The 22,691-nt window shown below is 36.8% G+C and overlaps 1 protein-coding gene across 2 annotated transcripts in view; it reads right to left on the reverse strand.

The window, feature by feature from the left end:
- Window positions 1–22,691, reverse strand: part of GPC5 (glypican 5) — a 599,375-nt gene that overhangs the window by 574,677 nt on the left and 2,007 nt on the right. The window contains exon 2 of one of the 2 annotated variants that reach the window (XM_054518549.1): window positions 15,899–16,060. In XM_054518549.1, the coding sequence (XP_054374524.1) occupies window positions 15,899–16,007 (109 nt within the window). In that variant the 5' untranslated portion in view covers window positions 16,008–16,060. Of the gene's footprint in view, window positions 1–5,695; window positions 5,734–15,898; window positions 16,061–22,691 lie in introns of those variants that run through there. The other variant, XM_054518547.1, reaches the window with a different exon arrangement.

Below are 22,691 nucleotides of genomic sequence, written 5' to 3' on the forward strand. Positions count from 1 at the left end.
AGAGCGCTAACTAAAAATAACCAAACTAAAAATAGATAAGAAGTAAAGTTATGAGCATAAGAAGGAACATCAGATAAATCAGACAGGAAATGTACATGGATGAAGAAGAGAATGATAAAATTTGATATAAAGAAGGAAAAGTACATTAAAAAACAACCAGGATCCTTCCTACTCTATGAGCTAGCTATGAATTGTTATCTATGACTGAATATGTTTTTGTATCTCCACATTTATCTGCTGAGGAACTTGGTGTATCTATCAAAAGCATCATCAGGGATTCTAACAAGAGACTGACTACCACGTGTGTTTCCTTGGCAAAATAATGGGCTTTATTTTACAAGATTAATTTTCTGAAATTGGTCTAAAGATCATACAGGCAGACTGCAATCTCTTTTAAAGAAAAATAAGGGGAAAAAAACCCAAAAAAAATTTATCCATAGACACAAAGAAAAATTACTAAAACAAAAGGTCTGTACACATACTGCAGCATTCTCCTGACGTTAGATATGCTAGAACTTCCTAGCACAATATTTGGGAATAAAATTTAAGATTCTTCCCTGATGAACACATTTCTCCAAGCAGCTTCACAATAAGCCTTTCAATCACTTTTTAGCTCATTGTTCAAGCTCCTCTGTATTTTAGGCCCTGGTTTTGTCCTTAACCCTTTGTCCTGGGTTAAGGACAAAGCCAGGGCCTAAAATACAGAGGAGCTTGAACAATGAGCTAAAAAGTGATTGAAAGGCTTGTTGTGAACTGGCCTCCTTCCTTGCCTGAGGAGGCCAGTTGTCTGTGGCCTCCTCAGGCAAGGAAGAATAGATATCTGTGCTGTACACAGACAGGAAAAAAATCAGCAACAGAATAGATCTGGATGTCCATGTTGTTAAAATATCTAACACATAAAACATTTACAGTTTTCTTTAAGATGTATTAAAACCCAAAAAAGTGGATTAACTCTTTGTACACATCACTCAGAGGAAAAGCAACTTGCTTATTAAAGTATACATATATAAATATTGATCTAAAACACCAAACAACAACCGAAACATTATTCCAAACCTCAAATTATTTTCTTTAAATCTGGAAAGAGACAGATGGGGCTTCTCCTTAGGATTAACAAGCCATGTGGAAGCAAGTATCTCTCACCAGTCCTAGTCAGCTAGCTGGCCTCTGTCCTGAGATATAAAATTCTCAGGGTGGGAAGGAGAGTAGAAAAAAAGATAGATAGATAGATAGATAGATAGATAGATAGATAGATAGATAGATAGATAGATAGATACCTATCTCTAGCAATATCATCAAAAACTCGGAGATAAAGACAGAAAAAACTAAGGGGTTAGGCTCTGCTATGGAGACACAGAGCAAGGATGTCTTGTAAAGCTTCAGTGCTTGAAGCATTCTAGGTTTTGAATCCAACAGCTGTTTAAAATAAAACACATAAATATATAAGAGAACAGAGTCCAAGTACCCCCTACTGTCCATTTCTAGGTAGATGCTTTTTCCCTCCCTGAATAGAAAGGTAGGGAAACAAACACCAAGTTTTGCAGAAAAAGTAGCAGAATTAAAGGGTTAGGAAAGATTCTGGCTACTGTGCTCTCACCAAGTAAATACTTGGAAGCAGTTGCTACATCTAATTTTTGAAAACTCATCAAAGTGACAAGAGAAAAAACATAAATCACAAGTAAAAATGCTTTCACTTAATCTATTTCTCAGACATCCTCCAAGTCATAATTTACTAGGGTAGTAACAACAAGTAGATTAGAACAGGCTTTGATGTTCAAAGGGCCACTACATACTGGTGTTGGAATAAATCTGGGAGCAGACAACAGAAAAGACCCTTTTAAAGAAAATTTCCTCAAGTAGAACTCATTGCAGACAGCATGGAGTACAAGAATTTTCTCTTTAGATTAATTTTCTTACATCTAAAATAGGCTATGTACTAGTATACCGTTCTTATAACTCTGGTGACCTCACTACACAGATAAGACTAGGACTTTTAGATACAGATAATAACTTTTTATGAGTTCAAAACACATACCTGAAAGTTTATCCACTCAATACATATCATGAGAGAAATTATCTCCATCTACAAACTTCTGCTTAACTTATTTTATATAATAAAATCCAGTAAAAATGAGAATTTTAATGATGATTTATACAAGTCCTATTTTTTTCCTACCATTCATTTACTTCCTTCAGCTAGGAATGTTCTCAATCCTATATACTTACTATACCAACAGAGTCATGAATCAAAAGAGATATTTGAAAGCAAACCCAAATAACAGCTCAAAATACTATTCACCAGAGAATCACAGTAAAAATAACCTGGTCTCACTTAATAAGGCACACTAAGCTTTAGCCTGCTAAAGAATGGATGCACAATATTACTTACATAAGGTAAAGACTCATTTATCAATTAATAATAAATCATGAAAGCTTGTTTCTAATGTCATTCTTTCCCTGCATAGTGCTACAGATTTAATCTGATAAAGGGAAGATGACTCGGGGAAGGAACAGGCAGAAATTGTTTCTTCATGATAAAATAGCAGCGATGTAAGATGTCAAGATGCTCAAAGTATCTCATTTTTGTAAAAATAAAGTAGCTGTCATGCACAACCTTTTTCCCTCTGCGACCAAGTTAACAAAAGCTCGGACAAAATCTTTAAAGTCCTGTTTTGTTGTAAAATTAGATATTTTGAAATCCCATCAAAATATCTATTTTGAAAATATCAATATTTTGAAAACCTGGATCTCAGGTTTTACTAGCTTCTTAAAAGCCTGAGACAAATTCCATTAGAGAGTATTAATCACAGAGAAGAGTGTGAAAAAAGAAGAAATTCTGGTTATTATCTGTTTTTTTAAAAAGCCTTAATGAATAACTATACAAAAACTGACTGCACAGAGCAATAATGTCAGTGGTGTACGAGTCTGTGATGCTGAAAGAAATAAGTGACTTCAGCACCTAAATAGGTAACGTGACTTGATACTCCTAACCCAAACCATCCAGAAAGCATTCATTCAGGATAGAAAAATGCATAAAGCCTAAGGTCCTAAAAAATTTATAAAGCCTGCAAAGAGTATCCAAATCAACCATAAACACTTGATGTGATATTTAGACTTCTGTCTAAATAAGAAAACAAAAAATTAACGTTGTGATTCACATACAGCGCTAAATCCCACTTAGGTGCAAAGCTCCTTGGAGAGACTGAATAGCTCAGCGGTCTCCCCTTAAAATTCTGCATGAGGAAGAAACATGGAGGGAAGTGTGTGGAGCAGACTGCATTCAGTTTTCTGATTAAATTGACACTATACATCTTTCAAAGAATCACTCCAGTGCCAGACTGTACTATGATGAATGCTTTCCTACATTCACACTTACCATTTTTAAGACTGGAACAGGATTGTAGATCTGACTGCTGTAACACACCTTGGGCCTGCAAAATAATCCTTTACAAAACAGGGCAGTGGCTGGCATTTGATTGTAGTGAAGAAGTTGAGATGGGGTTGATATTCTATCACCCTCAAACAGCCTGTTCCAGTGGCTAATCCCCTTGACTATTAAAATGTATGGCTTATTTCCTACCTGAGTCCATCTGGTCCATGTATATTAACCAACTGGGGAAGCACTGCCCTAGATACTGCTTATGCCTAGATATTGGAAATGCACCTCAACCAGCTGAGTACCTCCTCATTGCTAGAGACCACCCTGCCTAGAAGCTGCATTCACCACTGTGGATTTACTTGGTAGCTCACCGGGTTCATATGCTGAGTATTTACTCTGTCAATGTGGACCCAAGGAACAGCAAAAGAATGCTACTAACTCTGCATATCTTATATATTAAATAGGTAGAGTCAACTTCTGAAGGTTAAGTAGTGAAGGAAAAAAAGAAAATAGGAAAATAGAGCTGTAGAACAAACCAGCACATGTTTCCCCAGAATTTGTCCATGCTCTAAAGCTTTGAATCAAGAGTAACCAATACCACATTCTCCTGTGTTATTATGGGAATAGAAATAAGTTAGAAGGTTTTTTTGAGAAACAACTTAAACTTTGACTTAAACTCTACCCACTCTCTTCAGAATATTTTTCTTGCTTCATTTTCCTAGAACATTAAATAGAGCTTTCTTGGTCGTCAGAATTTTCATTTTTAAGTTTTCAAGAAAGTGCTGCAATGCTGTTCTCACACTGTATGAGGTTTTACATTTTCAGGTGTGACAAGTTAAAAGCTATCACTTGTTCTGAATTCTCAGCATGAACAGTGAGAAGATGCCAAGGCTGGACTTCTTTCAGTGTCACAGAAGTTACTTCCATGCAAATGAGCCAAGTTAGGGCACTGCTTCTTCTACTGCAGCTGCAGCTTCTAGCTGTACTGTTTTCACTGAAATTTAAAGCTAGATAATGCAGAAAAGAGGAGTCATAGTCTCCTAAATAAAACCCAAACTTTTTTTCTTTAGATTACATGAGGAGAGTAGTGTCCTCATCTGAGAAGCAGAAAAGAGACTTTCTGGGTTCTCTGCAAAAAGCAATTGATGAATTCTTAATATTGCTTTTGGTTTTCACCTTCCTTTCTGATACTTTTACATTTTAGCTTGTGATCTTCGCAAGAAAGCACTGTTGGCTTTAGTTATGCACTAGGCAGGTGAGGGAACTGCAAAGCTCTAAAGAAATGAAGAAATTAAAAAGACAGACCTACTTTTCCCTTTTCTTTCTGCCTAATGTCCTCTTATTATTTCTCTAAAGATTGGCTTTTTAGGGTTTATTCAGCTCAGATTTTTTATTTGGTTTCTTTAATCCACTACTGTGATGAGTGCACAGACACAAGCTAATGCTCAGTTTTTTTCTGAAGATCTTTAATTGACATAGATATTTTTAATTATTTTTGTCACTAGTATAAGTACTCTTGATTGGTTTTATAAGAGGTGTTGATTTTTAAGAAAATATGCAAAAAGGTTGCACCTTTGTACATCTTACCAAATCCTTTTGACAGGAAGTTTCTGTTCCAGTTGCATTAGGAACTATAGCAACTGCAGGGAGGGAATATGAGTATCAAAGAACTATTTCAGTTAGTAAAGCAAGTCTGTAGTTAGAAGCAAGACCAAACCTATGATCATGATTTTTTTTTCAACCTGTTACCTGGTCTGTTCTGCATCTTAACTCAAAAACTGGGATCTTCCTCAAAAGCAGCAATTTTTTTAATCTTCTTTCCCTAGGCTCTAGTGACTCTTCTGTAGCAGTGAAATTTTCTAGGGCTTCAATATAACTTAGCCCCTTGCTTTCAGAATATACATACATACAGTTCATGTAAGTAAAAAAGAGTAATCATTGTAGTTACTTGACTCCATTTAAAAGAGACATATTTGATCTCATTTCCTTTGAACATGATGGGACTAAATTCCCCTACCTCACATGCAGACACTGCATTGTTGACTTCTACATTCTGCATCTTTTGTCCAGTATAGAGTAATTTGCTTTTCTCAAGGTTTTGCAGAATATCTTCTGTGGGATCAGCACCTTGCTGTAGTGTTTGGCCAGGAGGACAGAAAGGATACCCTAAGACAGCTAAAACAGCACTAGAGAGCTACCTGCTGTGCAGCTGAATCAAGCCCTGAATCACATCCAATGACCTACTGTTAACACCTTTGCCTCTGGGAGGGTCACACTGAATTATGCCATTAAACCATTTTGTTCTTAGGCAGTTACCTTTTCTTCTGTTCATGGTGCCCTTCTAACTTCTCACTATTTCATCTTCCATGTTCTGGGCTAGTTTGCACCACAGTAACAGCACTGAAAGAGGAAGCAAAATCAAATTTCTTTAAACCAAAGGGGTGATTAATCTGTCTCACAGTAAGGACTAAGGGCAGTGAGTGGAGGAAGAGCTATCTTGAAATCCTAAATTATTTTAAGTACTCAAAAAACATTGTCTTTAAAAGAAAACAGGAGGTTTATGATCCCCAGGTGTAAAAACAAGGGGGAAAAAGCCAGCTTAAAAAACCATTAAATATAAAATGGAATTATTAAATGAAGACCTACATCTTTCCCAAGGGAGCAATTACTACAAAATTTCCTTAAATATTAGCTTCTACTTAAAAACACAATAAAGAAAAAGACCTTGCATAAAACAAATTACAGATTTTAATCCTCTACTCTGAAGGAAATTCTTAAATTAGATGGCTATCTCAATTTACCTTCAAAACAACAAGAGTTAAGTCATGAAGAATCAAATCTCTCATGGGACTGATCAAAACTGAATTTGCAGTTTCCTGTACTATGCTGACAATCATTTACAATAAAATCGGAATGAGAAAGGGAAATTGTCTGTGGGACCACTGAGCCAGGTAATAGCTTCAGTTACCATGGTCACACAGCCAAAATCAAATTAAAATGGACATAGAATTTTAATGTGGTTGAACTAGGTCTTACTTTGCTTATAGGATTCTGGCTTGCAGCTTTTAAGTAACAGATCCGGAGTGAAAAAAATTACTAATTGGTGATAATCAGGCATTTTATGTTACCAGAAATTTGTTTAAAATAACATGATATTAAAATTGTGTTAGGGAAAACACAGAAAATTCACTTGTAAACTATTTTAGTTTGAAACTGTTATGACATAATGCAAACACAAAGGAAAGACGTTTTATAACTTCAAATTTTAGTCCTTCTCTGTACATCTCTAAACCTTGTAAATTATAACTACATTATCCCACCTTAAAAAACTCAAAAGATCTTATAGGCACAACATAAAGAAATAGCAATACTTCAAATATTTAATTATTTTCAAATGCCTAACAATAAATAAATATAGTTACATATCCATAATGTGTTTTACACAAGTATGGAACAAAGATTGGTATACTTCAGTTTAAAAATAACATATAAACTTGATTTTAAAGAAATCTTCTCAGCAAGCCTGGCCCTGCAGAACATCTTTGTACAAGTTTATTTCCACAAGCAGCCAGCCCATGGCTATCACAGTGGTAGCAGTGGAGGGAAATGTCTACTGGAATTTAGATACATATCTCTTCATTCTTAAGAGAAGTTAGTCGTCTTGCAATCAGCAAATAATTCCTTTTTTTTTTTTCACAAGTCTGGTGACCTTAGAGGACTCACTGAAAAAGGCAATAAAATAGAGGAGATCTGGACACTGAAAGTATATCCAACCCGTATCTCCTACATATCTTGAAAAACACTTGTTCTAAAGTGATTTAGGCCTGAGAGTGCAGACTATATTTATAAATTATACAAATAATTTAAAATACTCACTGGAGCAGTAATCCTTTCTTTGTGGCACACAAGTACCCTAATCACCAAACCACTACAGGGCTAATTTTTCACTTTGCTTCTTTCACAGTGAATATTAAGTAGATATACCGACAAAGACAGCTGGAACAGGAAAGAGTTACACACTGCAAAATTAATAACCCAGAAAACAGCCAACTCTCCTCAGTAAATTCTGCTGCATTTTAGACACTACTGAAAACCCCTAGATAAATGGCTACTGTGCAAGTACTGAATGGCTATGCAGCTGATCTGCAGCAGATCTGTAGCATGCTGTATTTTGACCTGCAATGCATGTGCATTTCAAATGCACTGAAATAGTGAATACAAAATGTTTTCTTCCAGAACTCGAGGATCAGCAGAATTCTATTATGGCACTCCTCTACTCTGCACAGACCTAAGTTCAAGCCTTCAATACAAGATGAAATTTGTAGCTTTATTAAAAATGGATATTACTTGTATCAATAGCTCTTTTAAGAATCAAAGTACAGCTACTTACACTGCTCATGACATGTTTTATACTAGGAAGTTTGTTTCATTACCACTGTTAAAATCACTGTCACCTACTTCATTACATGACACATACATTTCTGCTTAATTCAAGAAGAACAGAATGAAAAGTAGATATTCACTTCTTATTTTGCACGTAAGCAAATTGCCACAAGATAAGCAAAAGAATGAACTATAGATTTGACACTATGCTTACAGAATCTTCTTGCACATTTCTACCTCTCCAGGTAGCAGGAGGGAAGCAGTAAGCCAACTTTCATTTACATCAGGATAACAGCAGTCATCTCCAAGAAGCTGACAGGCTGGAAACTCAAGTGTGAGCTTACTGCTCAATAACTTGCTTTTGTTCCCAAACTTTACTCACAGCTTGCACTGTCAGATAGGGTGGCTGTAAGGTTTCAGAGGGTAGGGAACTTCTGAGGGAAGTACTTTGATGTGTAGAATAGGCTCACTGGGGCACAGCTTCAGACACACCTCAGTGTAGGTATCCATGTGCATGAAATTTAGCCAAGTGTCCAAACTGTCATTACAGTCAATGGTGACACTGGGCTCAGCTCAGTTGTCTAACCTTAGGTTTCCAGTGATATTTGGCAAGTCCTGGGGTCTCAGTGACAACCTTTGGATTTTGTCTCCACAGGAGCAAAATTCTCCTCCCAGGTTTATGTGTACAGTACAGTCTTTTTAATTCTCTCTTTACTATACTTCATCTACTTCAAGTACTGGTATAACTTTTTTACAGGGAAAGTCAGCGCTTGGTTTTCTGAATTTTGTAATAATGTATTTTCATGCTTGATTAATTCCAATTTGATGCAATTCTACCCTTCCTCACTTTTCCTTTTTGCTGTTTGACAATCATTTTCTAATTAAAAGTCACTTAAAATACAATCAGATTTATCCACTCTAGATGTAAACATACCTATCTTTAAAAATTCCCTGTCAGACCAGATAATGTTAGGTTTACATCTGTTGGGAAACCAAACTGGTTTTACCTCTCACAAAGCCTTTGAAATGCAGTACATGACTCCACTTCTAAACAGTGTGTCAGGTTCACCAAGAGGCAAATTGTAAACTAAAAAAGGTTAAAAATAAGACTGTCTGTACTGTAAAAACTGCACAATTCTTTGAATTTCCCATATAGAATATGTAGTTCATAATAGCCTAAGTATCTGCTGAAGTGACAGTGTAGAGATCTATTAGTTCTATACACAATAGTTCCACTGTAGAACTAATAAAAATAATCATGTATCAAGTTATGAACAAATTCGTGTTCTTTTAATACTGACGTATAATATTCTAAATTTAAACCCATTCTGCAGGAGTCTTTATGACTGAAGCAATCCATCCCATTATGTTATAGTAAGGAACTGTGTTATCTTCTTGGAGAGAGATTAATGAACAAACCCCTTTTGCTAGAGCATTAACACCCACAGATTAATCTTAAAACTAGTTAAAACGTTCAAATCACTTAGCTTTTCTTTGTAAATCACAATTTAAACCTGCCCTAAGGCCAACAAAAGTCTTTTGAGCAGTCCAGTCTAAACCTGGCCTGCAAGCAGAATTAATTGTATTTACAACATAATTCTTGGCAACTGTTTTCTTGTCCAGCTTGTTTCTAAGATGTAGAATTCCCAAAACTGTTAACCAAAAGCATTTTAATATTGTCAGTGGAAAATAGTTTCTAATACTGACCCTGTATTTTCTCTGCTGCAGTATGACACCACTGGGGCTTTATCTACTATAAAGGAGTACAGATGAGCACTTTCTTATGTGTAGTTTTTTCTGTGTAGGATTCAGAGCATATTTTTTTCTCTCTTCTTTCCAACTGGTCCATGTCTTTCTAGCACACTACCCAAAACTGAAAAATATTCTCCAGCTGACCTATGCAAAACAGAAGATTCAATTCACAGATCTCTGCTGTCTTTCTGTTTAAGAATCTTAAAATAGTTGCCTGCCTGACAACAGTATGAAACTGCTGACTTTTGTAATCTTTTGATCTATCATTATTCACAGAACCTCTCCTACAGAACAAATCCATTGCAAGAAATCCCCCATACTATTATGTCTTCCACTGTTCCTCCCCAGCTAAATGGAGCACTTTGCATTTGTTCCTACTGAACAACAATTTTTTTGTACTTTGTCTCCATCGTGTCAGGACTATTTTGAGTACTGTCTTTCAACAAGACTTGACTTGCTAACTTTTTGGGTATTTACTTTTTCTTAACACAGAATAAAAACACTAAGTGAAAACTCCCATGGGTATTTGAAAATCTTGGAAATCTAAATGGCTGCAGGCAATTCTACCTTTGAAATAATATTAAACATTCATTCAAAACCATCAATTTTATACTACCTTCTCTGCTGGAGGTCAGTCTTTCAAACTCCTGCATTTTGTCAGCTATAAGCTTCCCAAAGTTCTCAGAATAAGCAGGAAGCAGGCATCCATGAAAACACAAATTTTCTATGGCCACTGCTCCCAAGGGAATGACGCTTTAAATCTGTACTTCAATTCCTTTTTCAAATGCACAAGAACTACATAAAGCATTAAAAAAAATCTAAATTAATGTATGTCTGTACTGATCACTGTGTTACAGAAACATAAGCCAAAATAGTAGTTAGCTGGGTATTAACAAAAATATGAAAGAAATCTTAGTACTCACCGAGTATGAGACTGAACAGTGCACCGACATCAGCTTAATTCTAACTCAGACACTACTGTAACTAGGAGAAATAATTGATGGTAAATGAGCAGGCTGAGACTAGAATACAGGAGCACAAGTGCACACTCGAAAAGAACAATTTAAGAAAAGATTGATGTGGTGAAAACTGTTACAGAAGCCCATTAAATCCCTGTGCATTTATAGATACATACATATACTCCAGGAGTGCCTACAGGCACAGCCCACATACAGGCAAGAAGATAAGAATGAGATAGAGTAGAATCAAACTCCTTTGGAATGATAAAAGACTTGCTTGCAATACAGAAGTAAAACTCAGGATTAATAATGAAATTTTAGGTATTAATCTAAATCTCTACATTTCTGCACTTACTAAGCAGTCCCTTAGTGCTCTGTTTTATGTATATACAGACATACTGGGTCCAAATCTAACATTAGCATAATGTTTATCCTGCTTTTTTATTATAAAGGACTCAAAATACCATATGAATAGATGATTCCTGAAGAATAAAGTCTGTATAACAGCTTTGTTCCTTAGACAGTGGGTACAATGATTTTTCTGTGCTATTAAAATTCCCTACTTTTTCAGTCCAGAGGGAAGCATGATCATAGCTGTGGGGAATGGCTGCAGAGCCATCGAGAAAGAGAAACATAACTCTGGTGAACCATAGATATTTTTGAGACTTTCATCCCTCAATATAACAGAGTGACAAATGGGAGTCTCTCAACCTGTCCACACTTTTGTCTTTTAATAGAATCCCTAAACTTCATTTAATTAAAAGAAGTGGGATTCACCAGTATTTAGATTTAGGCTTATTTATATCACACTTAAAATATAAAGGATTATGGAGATGTGAAAGAAGAAAATGTTAGAACATCAAAGCAGTTTGTATTGCAAATGATCTGACAGGCAACATATCATTTGAAACCATGAGAGATATAGCAGCTCTAGCTGGAAGTTTTCTGATCTTCAAATCATTCTTCAGAAAATTTCACAAGTGGAAAGCAATTGAATTAGTGCCAGGGCACATTTAGTTTCACAAAGATGAACAGAAATTCCATTATTTCTTATAGATTACCAGAGAAAGCAGCTCAGAAGATTTCAACCCATTTTCTAGTTCACACAATTTACTTTAGCTACTGACTTTTTCCTATTTAAGTGTAATAATTGTACTGTGATCTCAAACTTTTTCCTATTTAAATGTAATAATTGTACTGTGATCTCAAACAATATGATGCAACAATTTTACTTCATTTAATTATGCTCTAAGATAAAGTGGAAATTGATCTACTGTGTAGCAATAATTTCATAGAAAAGCATCAAGAAAGCCTGATTCAATAGACTTCAGAACTTACATGGCAAAGACATTAAATTTTTCCTACATAGTAGGAAGTGTCAGGTAATGCTCTATTGAAGAGTGCAGTTTATTACCTATTGCATACAGACACACATTTGCCAAGTCCTCTGTTTCAGTGACAGGCAGCCTCATTCAGAAATGATTGATGCTTCCATATTTATGAAACCTATGCTACACTACTAGAGGTGCCAAATATAGTAGCACAAAGAAAAGTCCATTTGCTTTAGACTCCACAACTAAATTCTTATCTCTAAACTTCCCCTTCACCCAGACCAGCTGTTATCTTGTTCTATGTCATACATGGCCACTTTTTAAAGGGTTATGAGCTCTCTTGTGGAAAAATAGTGAAGTGACACAAGATTTGCTATTCTGTTGCACAGCACTCCATCCTATCGTAGTTCACCAGATTCTTAAATGCCTATTCAATTCCTCTTCAAATTTCAGAAATTGTAGGGATTTTTTTTTCCTCTACACAAAAACCAGCACTGCAATGTGACTACACTGTAACCCTGGTGGCACTTGTTAATCTTTTGAGTACAGGTATAGACAAAGATCAGTGTGAACTTTGAGTAACATCTAAGAACTACACAAAATGAGTGTGTACATATTGAGATATGTCTATGTCATGCAAATGTAAGGTTTAAAAAGGATTTGTGTTTATGGTTACCAGAATGGAGATATTATAGCAATCCCTGTACAGCAGCAACAATCTCTTCCTCAAATATTAAGAAATACTAAAAATCAGAAATGTGCAATAATGTTATCCTATCAAAATTACTATCTTGAAACAAAATTATCATACAGCTTAAGTTCTCTAGTCACCTTTCCCAAGGGAAAAATTATATATTGCTCTCCATAATATATCTCCCACTTACTGGATTAATATCTTATTTAACTTCATTGCCACTCATCCTTCTGTTCCCTTACCATTCCTCAAAGCTATTAAAAAAGAAATAGAAGACTCACAACAAAAAAGAAAACACACATTCTGAAACACCCCAAAACATAAGGAAAAAACTAACAGTACTCAGTAGTACCCAGTACACAAGTGGTGCAATTTGCACCATGTAGCTTGACATGTCCTAAGGGGCATGGAATTTTTGAATCGTTTGAAAATTGCCAGTAAGTACTGTCAGGAGGCAGCACTTACCACAGTACAGAACCATGGAATTTTCACAAACATTAGAAGGTGACAAAGATATGTCAATATATACAGATTAATTTACTCTTACATAAAAACACGTGCACACATGTGACAAGTTAATAGACAGATAGGCAGACAGCTGCCTCATTTCACCAAGACAGTCACCATAAAGTCCCTGGTGGCTGGACACCCTGAAGATTCAGGATCTCTAGACTGTATTTAATGCTGAATGGAAACATACCTCTGAAGACCTTCAGAGTCAGATACAGATCTCTTATTTTAACTGCCTACTTCTCTCTACTGAATATATAAGAAACTGAGAAAAAATTAGCTATTTGTTCTGTTGGGATCTGGTCCTCCCCTTGCAAGCCAACCTCAACATACTTTGAGAAGAGGCAGGTGACAGCAGTGACACAATCCATGACATCTGCTCTGTTCTCTACACACCCCAACAATCCCCTTCAAGCTTTCTGTGTGACTCCTGAGATGTCTGTCCAATTGCCAAAGCAGCAGAAGAGATAATCACATTCCTATCTGCCCAGCCCAGCCTTGTCTAAACATAAAAGGCATGCCTACACATTTTGGTGGTGAGATAGGCACCCTGTCGTACTGTAATTCAGATTGAAAGGACCTTAAAGAAGTGTCCAGCCCAAAGTCCTGCTTTCAAAGCAGGGTCAAAACTGAATTCAGATCAGATAGAATGTCTTACTAGGTACCTAGAATTCCAAGCTGAAAAAACATCAGCAGCATCTTACTATTGTTTCTGAATCTGAAATCATTTAGCTTCAATTTTAGTTAGCAATGGTTGCAATTCTTCAAAAATTAGCGGTATATTCAATAGCATGCTTTTTCACAAAGAATTACTTCAAAGTTAAACAAGGTTTTAAATCCAAAATACCAGAATCCATGCAACATTCTCTCTGTTATACTTCTTTACATAAAAAGAAAATAAAGACAAAACTACTATAGACTAAAGCATGTACTTCAAAAATATGTGAAGTGTATAAGATACATAAAATAGATTTTACTTTTAAGTATATGCTTTGAAAAGTATTTTTTTTAAATGCAAATAATGGACCAAAGACAGCAGACTAAACTTAACATATTATAATATGTACCAAACTCTAGGTTAACTCTTATGGTAGCAAGAAAAAGATAATACACAGAATTTGAAAGGAAGAACGAAGGCAGAAAAGAGATGGAAAGATTTCTCTGTACATTATATCAATGATTCCCTGATTGTAACACCCTTTGACAGCTGTGTTAGGCAGGCTAAATGGTAAAACTCCCAAAAGGTGGAGAGCAACTCACAACTCCAGCTTGTTTTTAGCATTAGACAGCCTAAATTAAAAAAGAGGAGGCTTTAGGACTCCAAAGTCAACTTTGCATTTTCGGACCCCCTTCTGCTAATTATTTCAGCATCACAGGTTAAAAACAGAAGAATTGCCAGGACAACTTCCCAAGCCTGTATGAAGTTACCATGTTATCCTTTCCAATGAAGTGGCCATAAAGGTTAATAAGTACATATTACTAACAGACAAATGACAAGACTTTAGGGCTTTGTCCTCAACACACGTAAACTCTGTATCTCCTTCCATCACATACAACCTCATATCTCTATTTTCACATCTCCTCAGCTCCTTAACCTATTTCTGCATTAACTTCTGGCTAATTAAATCAAAAAGAAACTAACAGTATACGAAGCAAAAAGGAAACCCCACCACCAGTCCAAATAACTATTATTTATCAGGTAACCTCTTGTCATTTATTAAAACAACTATGGTTCAACACGCAATTATTTTTTCAATCATATTTAGAAACTCAAGAGTCTGAAAAACTAGATCTGAAAAAAGAATCTCAAAATCTCAAAATCCAACTACTCAAGAATGTCTACTAGAAAAAGACAAAGAATACAGTGGGTGGAAACAGTGGTATAAAAAAAAAAAATCTCTCTTTTGTAGCACTCCAGGCATTAATTTTGCATTTTAGTATGGCCCAAACTAAGGAAGTTAAAAAGAATGTGAAGTTACAGGTTTACAATTAAATTCAAAGCATCTTACTAGAATATTTTCTTACTTTTTATCAAATATAAGTTTTTAAAAGCCACAAATTCCAAAAGCAATGCAGTTTCTAATCACCTGCATGATATAGTGGAGCGGTGTGGCCGATGGAGAAACACGCCCAGGCTAGAATGACCAGCCCGTCTCCAGCCAAGGAGGGCGCTTCCCCAACGCGAAGCTGGGTACTGCGCCTAAGGCAATAACCTGCCTTCCGGACGGTGGCCGCTATAAAACTCCGAGCCGCAGGATGAAGAGGCGTCTCTCAGTCCCTTTGGTTTTATCGGGTTTATTAGGTCCCGGGGGACCAAACATTCCCGATGGAAGCTGGGGAGTAGGAACAAAGAACTGGGAGAAGGGGATGGGAGCAGAGACCTGAAAGCCCGAGGTGGGGAAAACCCCGGGTTTTAAAGGGAATGGGAGGGGTGAGGGATGACAAATCAGGAGAGGGAAGGGAAAGATACATTGGGAATTGACACAACAACAGAACCAATCGCGTATAACTGAGGGAGGGGCCCCAGTCCCCGAGCCAATCACCTGACACCCTGGCCAGAAGCTTCTGGAAAAGGAGGCAGGGGTGCCGAGTGACAGGCAGGCAACCGGGGGTGGAGAACAAAAATGATACATTTGACAACCATAGCAACTGGGGAGGGGTTTAGGGATTGACAGATAACTGGGATTGGGGCAGGACCTTTAACATGAACAATGGGGGAACAGAACAAACACAAAACAAACCACAACAATATAGTACTCCTTATTTGAAAGCATAAAAGCATAGGGAGAAGCTAAAAATTAACAGATAACTTTTATTACATCATAAATAATCAAAGAGGAAAATCAAGAAAAGTACGAACAAGTTTGGAAACAAAAGGCAGAAGTTTTACCTTGAAAAGCAGCTGCATTACGAGATATTAAAAATTTTAATGTAGCACTTGATGTTTGAAGCACTTGCTGTATATCTTGCTTTGCTGCAATCTGATACCTTTCTTCCATCTTTTTGGTACAGCATGTTGGATTTTTAGAAGTACAAACCTGGAGATCAACACCTAAGGAAAAGGCAGTTCCACTGATTAATATAAAACAAAAGTATGCAAAACACAAACACCAAAGAGATTTTTTTTTTACATGGGTATTGACACACAGAAGAAATATTCAAAGCTTTAAACCATTTGGTCTTGTTCAACAGAAGGGGATACTGATTAAAATCTGTGGGAAGAGTACACTCATTACAGTTAATTAAAGTCACATAATATAATTTCCCTGACAATGTAATCTTGTTCCAGCTGTGAATATTGTTAACTAATGTTGGTCAAATATGTTGAATATGCATTGTACATCACAATACAGGTGGTAGATGTCTCACACCTGGAAACACTCAAGAACTGCTTAGATGGGGCTCTGGGCAACCTGATCTAGTTGAAGATGTCCCCACTCATTGCATACTAGATGACTGTTGTAGTGCGTTTTTATATTTTGTAATACTTTGAAGTAGCTTTGTTTTGTATTCCCATATTTTTCCCAAATGGTTTATCCCAGACTGTACCTCCCTCCCTTTACCTGTGTAATTCCTCTCCCGGGATGAGATCATCCCCAAACCCCACCCTGGCTCTCTGTCAATCACTCAGCATCCCATCCCCTCCATCCAGAAGTTTCGGTCCAAGTCGTCGAGTGATTTTCCAGAGGCCAGGGGTCAGCCCCCCAGGCCTTGCCCCATGCGCTGTCCTATATGTCTATCCCCCAGCATCCATCCCTTAGAGTTACTCATTGGTTGGCAAAATGTTATCTGCTTTGGGTTTCCACCTCCCTTTAAATGTGACCTTGGCACATCTCCCGGGGCTCTCCCTGCCAGCCCAGGTGCCCTCAGCACCCTCGGGGCACACACAGAGAGTGTCTCCCTGCCAGCCCAGGTGCCCTCAGCACCCTCGGGGCACACACAGAGAGTGTCTCCCCGCTGTCGGCCGTGTCGGGGCTGCCCCGCAGTGTCTGCTGACTCGGGAGTGGCCCAGGGCTCCTGAGAGGCTCCCAGAGGGACCGAGACAGATGACCTTTAGAGGTCCCTTCCAACACAAACTATTCTGTCATTCTATGATCCTCTAGCACACTGAAATGCTGGAGCAGCTCACGGCTGCCACACCTGTCCTTGGACTAGAAAAAGCTAACTACTTCCAAACATTACAAACACACCAGTGGAAAGCCGATTCCTGACAGATGCATAATGAACACGCTTATATTAACTACTATATGGAGCAGTCCTAACTTCCAGTCTAATCTCCCTAACTGTGTCTTTCCCTAATGCCAAACATTCCCATGAATCCCTGACACCAACTCCCTACTTCCCTAATAGGCTGGGAGACACTTCTACAAAGGAGGATTTTTTTTTCATTTTGGGTACGCTGAAATCCCAGAGGGAAAACTCAATACTTTTATAACTTTAGCACTGGAGCATAATCAAGCCTAAAAAGCATTATTCACCTTCCTTGTTATCATGTGGTATTCAAAATATTTTTCTAATACTGTATCTAAACAATGCTTTCTAATACAAAGAACAAATATATCATGGAAGAACAAATATGAGAATTTAAATTATATTAATACAAAACAGTCCAATCCAAATTTTGTTCTCAAATGCATTATTATTGCACTGACAGATATGACAAGATTTCGTGGAAACATAGTGAGAAACTTATTTTCATCTGCATGACCTTTAAACTTCTCCATTTTCATTATTAACAAATAATATACAGGGTAACTGCTCACATGCAGTTCCCTGTGTACACAGGCACAGACATTAAAAATACTTGTCTAATATTAAAATGAAATAACTTAAAATTAGGTTTATTACCCAAACTCTTCTTAGTATTTTAAACAATTGTAAGGCACTGCTTAGCTTTCAAACCTTTGACACTTGTAAAGCAGAAGTATAGATATCTAGATATACTTGTAAAGCAGAAGATATAGGTATCACTGCTACAGAAGTTAATTTGAAACTTTATCTAGGCTATATGGACTTGAGTATAGCTTCAAGAAGACACACTTTCAGCCAAATCCTAAAATAATAATGTATATTTGTATATGGCTTCAGATGAAATGCCAGTATTATTTTATTTCCTTGATTTTATCAAAAGCATTTTTTAAGCAGCATCTTTTGAACATGGATCTCATTCCCAATCCTAAGTGAATTTTGTTTTATAGTAGTTTTAAGACTGTTAAGCATGTACATATGAAGTACATTTTATTGATCTACTTCTGTTCCAGCTCATTAAACACAGCTGCTTTCACTGGCCAGGAAAAAGTAACCAAATACAACATACAAAGAACCCAACTGACTAAAAATTGAATTGTTGCTCAAAACCACAGAGTGGTTTTCCAGTTGTTTTTTTAGAGATCTACAGAACAAGGAACAGCTTACAGATAATGTTTCGGAACTCACACAAGCCAGACCGTTAAACAGGTCTTTCCATTTCAGTACAAGCAGTATTAAAAAACCCACACAATTATTTTCTGAGTTTTCACATCTAAAAAACTTTCCATCTTCCACAAGAACTGTTTTATCAATAACCAATTTTGAAATAAAGGGAGAAAACACTTTCTACTCCAAAAGGGCATATTGGTACCAAATTCTGATGGCTCTACACTGTTATCCACTTTGAAACAGGATCACAAGACAACTGGAAGTGAAATACCTTAGCCTGTAATAAAAATATATTGAAGTAAACAGTTATGGTATAAGAAAGGTTTTAGAACTGAAAATAAGCTGAGTCTAGGAAAGACAGTTTGGGAAGAAAAACGTTAATTGTTCTAAGCTGCAGGTTTATCTGTCTGGAACTGATTTCAAAATTTTAATCGTGGTCTCAGCTGTACAAATCTGTATTTTCAGTACCTTGCGATAAACAAATGCTGACAGGATGAGGCCATTAACTGCCAGGAAGAGCAAATGCCAGATCTGTGATAAATTTCTGCCTATTTAGACTTCCAAGTGATCAAATCCAGGGTCTAAAAAATCCCAAAACATTAGAATTGTCATGACAAACAGTCTTTCAAAAGCCAGCACTGAAATGCCATATGGCTTGGATGCAACTGTCAAATCACTGGTTTATTTCAAAATGGATTTGGAACCTGTATCAGACCTAAGTCCTTCTCATGCTTATCCTTTAATATTTATTAACTTATTTTTGTCACAAGCACCACTCCAGATTTAGCATTACTTGCTATCACTACGATTGTCGTAAAGTACTTCAGCTTGGCTCAGTAAAAGAGATGGGGAATCAGCCTCAAGCACCTGGCCCTGACTGTCGATACTGTTGAACCATCATCTCACTTTTTTCTGTGGCTCTATTCAGCAGGAGTCAGTATTTCTCTCACCTGCACTTCAAGAGATGGTGAATTCTATATACTGCTTTCAAAGAGCACTCCAGACAACACTGTAGTACAAGTTTGGCTCCTTCCTTATACACTCCAAGCACATCTTCCTGCCTACTAAGAAGCACTCCAGCAAGGTGAAACCATCCCTTCATACACCCACGCTACAGTTCACAGAACAAAACACGTCATCCTGTCCAAAAGCCCTCCAATTTTTGAGACTTGTGTATGTAATGCCACAGTGACTTGGCATTACAAAAGTCCATTCCTTCTACAGGACACCAGCCCTAAACAGTGTAGACATAACCCTGGTCTGTTCCACTCGGTGTGAGAGTCAGGAGGCACTCCATGAGCTGCACCGCCTTTCAGGCCAACCCAGCCAGATCAAAACTACTGAGCATTGAAGACTTCCTAGAGAAGCTGAAAGATAGGAGACTGAGATAGGGGAACTGCTATAGAGCTGAGTCCACTTTTTTGCTGATTTTAATCTCAAAATATTGTCAAATTTCTTTTCACAGTGATCATTTTGTGGATCCAGAGGTGAAATGTTCACACACACACAAAATTATGCCATTGGCAACAGTCCTTACAAAAACAGATGTGATATAATGAACATCAGTAACTGATTTGACAGAGCAATTCACTTTCTGTCTCTGACTAAATCATATTCCAGAGCTCTGAATGCCTGCTAAACAAATAGAGTAATTAGAAGTGTCCCTGCCTCCATACAACAAAAGACAAAAAATTTAACTTGACTTGAGGTAGAACCAAAATCCAAATTACTGGAATGTAAATTATACTAGAAACCCAAATTAAAATTCAAATATGATCTTGGAATTGCATTAAAGTAACCTGCTGGATTTTAAACTGACTTCTATTGTTACTTTAAGGGGAATTAACAAGAATATTTAAACTTGAATTAACAATAGTACCACAGACCACCTTTTTCTGACACTATCTCATCTTTCCAGCATGGTTTTTCTCATTTATTCAACTTCATATTGATAATGGTTCTCTACCAAAAAGCCTTTACAGTAAAATTTTAAATAATCACAGTCTTCACTCTCTTTGATGCTTCTTGCTCTCGTAATTGCACACATGATCTCCCAGTGTTTGCTGAAAAGAAGCCTAGATTGATCCCTGAAAAAATAAACCAACCCAAAACCAAAAAAGCAAACAAACAGAAACCAACCAAAACCAAACTGCTGAGAAAAAATATCTCCAGCACTTCTTCCCCCCACTTCATTAGGAATTGTTTGATTCTACAGTGACAGTAAATGTAATATTTTTCAATGAACCACAAAATTCAGCTTTTTGGTGCAAACAGAAGCCTGAAATTTTTTTTCACTGACATACCTACTGGAGGCTCTCTGTTAGGAAGGCAAGAATGAAATGTTCACCAGCCATCCTATTCTGCTGTTGCTAAAATTGGATCATAGAATGGTGTGGGTGGGAAGGCCCTTACAGAAGAATATCTAGTTTCAACCCTCCACCATGGGCAGGGACATATTTCATTAGACCAGGTTTTTCAAAGCACCATCATGCCTGGCCTTGACCACTTCCAGGGATTGGGGATACACAACTTCTCTGTTCTAGGTACTCTGAGAGAAAGAAACCAACAAATAAATATTATTTGCAATCAAGATAACAAGAAGAGCTCAGAGCTCCCATTTAATCTGTCTGAAAAAAAAGAGCTGCTGAAATTAGCTAAAAGCTCTGGATTTACTAGCATATAGGATAAAAGAATGGAAATCTTCAAGAAATCCTGGGTTACAATATCAGAAAGGATATACAATATCTTGAACATAGGAAATAAAAATATGCTAAAAAGTATTTTGCAGACAACAATTTCTTTTTTTTAATAATTCAAGTCATATTGGATTACAATATGACATATTGTAATCCAATACCCATACATATCAAAAAAACCAAAAAACTCCAGACCTAACCTTTGAGTACTTTTTATATTTATTTAATTCTTCATACAGCAAAAAAGTGTCTTTCAGGATTTTTAATTGCTGAGGTTTTTCTGTACAGTCCCATCAAAAATGTTCTCGTAGCACAGAACCAGACAGGAAAAAAACAAGTATTTTTGCAACTAACACTTGAAATCAGCGTGAACGCAATTAATGTTCCAATAAAGCATGTGATGGGGCTGACCTAAGTCTGTATTATAGTTCCTAAATCATATGTACAAAAGACCAAGAACAGTTAGTCAAATGTCTTGATTGCTAGGGGTAGCAATAAGTATGTTGAGAGTGGTAAAAAAAAATATATATATCTTGATTATTAGTTGCCATTTTCAACACTATATCCTGTCCTGCGTGGATGATAACACAAACTCAAATTTGTAGTTTCCATATCCTTCAAGATCACTTTTATGTACTTATATATGTCATTTCTGCATAGGATGACAGAGGTATTTTTTTGTCCCTTAAGGATACACAACCTTTATACAATAGCTGCAAAACTATTATATAAAATAATGTATAGGTTTTTGAGCTAACATATATTCAAAATACAAACACATGACAATCTCCAGAACTAGAATTTACATGATTTACTGCTATAAGGCTGCTGGTTTTATTCCTACTGAGAAGAGGAAAGAATGGGAATGGTACAGCCTTTTGTCATACATGCAACAAAACCAAGGCAAATATAAACCCTGTAATTTTATTGACTTCCACTGCATACAAAACCATACATCAGCCAGCATTCCTGCTGTTCTTCAGCTGGTGATCATTCTCTACCCCAAAGACTCAGCTTAAGACATTTAAATGAAAGTGTTCTTAAGTGATGTCTACGGTACCACTAAAATAAAGACACAGAGGCAATGCAGTAGAGGCATTTATGCAGCTTATTCTGAAGACAACACCAACATTTGATAATGGAGTAGCTCCAAGATGCCACAAGCTGCACTGGCTGTCCACTGTGGCTGCCCACAAGAAGCACCTGAGATGCCAAAGGTATCCCACCTACTGCACACTGCACTTCTAGAAAGATGTAAGTTTCCCAGAGTTACTGCATCTCTCAGCCCCACTGGGAACATTATGGACACCCTAAGAAAATTAAAATGCTGCTAGATGCCCACATTTCAGCACCAAAATTAAACCTTGCAAAGGCAGCTTGGACACCTATTTTCGCAAGGGGACATCTACAAGAAATGTGTGTGTTGTATGGGCGCATGCGTGCATCTTACACACAAACACATTTCTTAGTGTCATCAGAAAAGGTTTTAAAATATTTTTACATCTTGCTTCAAAAGAAGGCTTAATATAGAAGATCAGGAGCAAAAACTGACATTTCTCTTCACATTAC

Source organism: Molothrus ater, chromosome 2 (assembly GCF_012460135.2).
Source record: "Molothrus ater isolate BHLD 08-10-18 breed brown headed cowbird chromosome 2, BPBGC_Mater_1.1, whole genome shotgun sequence".
NCBI lineage: Eukaryota > Metazoa > Chordata > Aves > Passeriformes > Icteridae > Molothrus > Molothrus ater.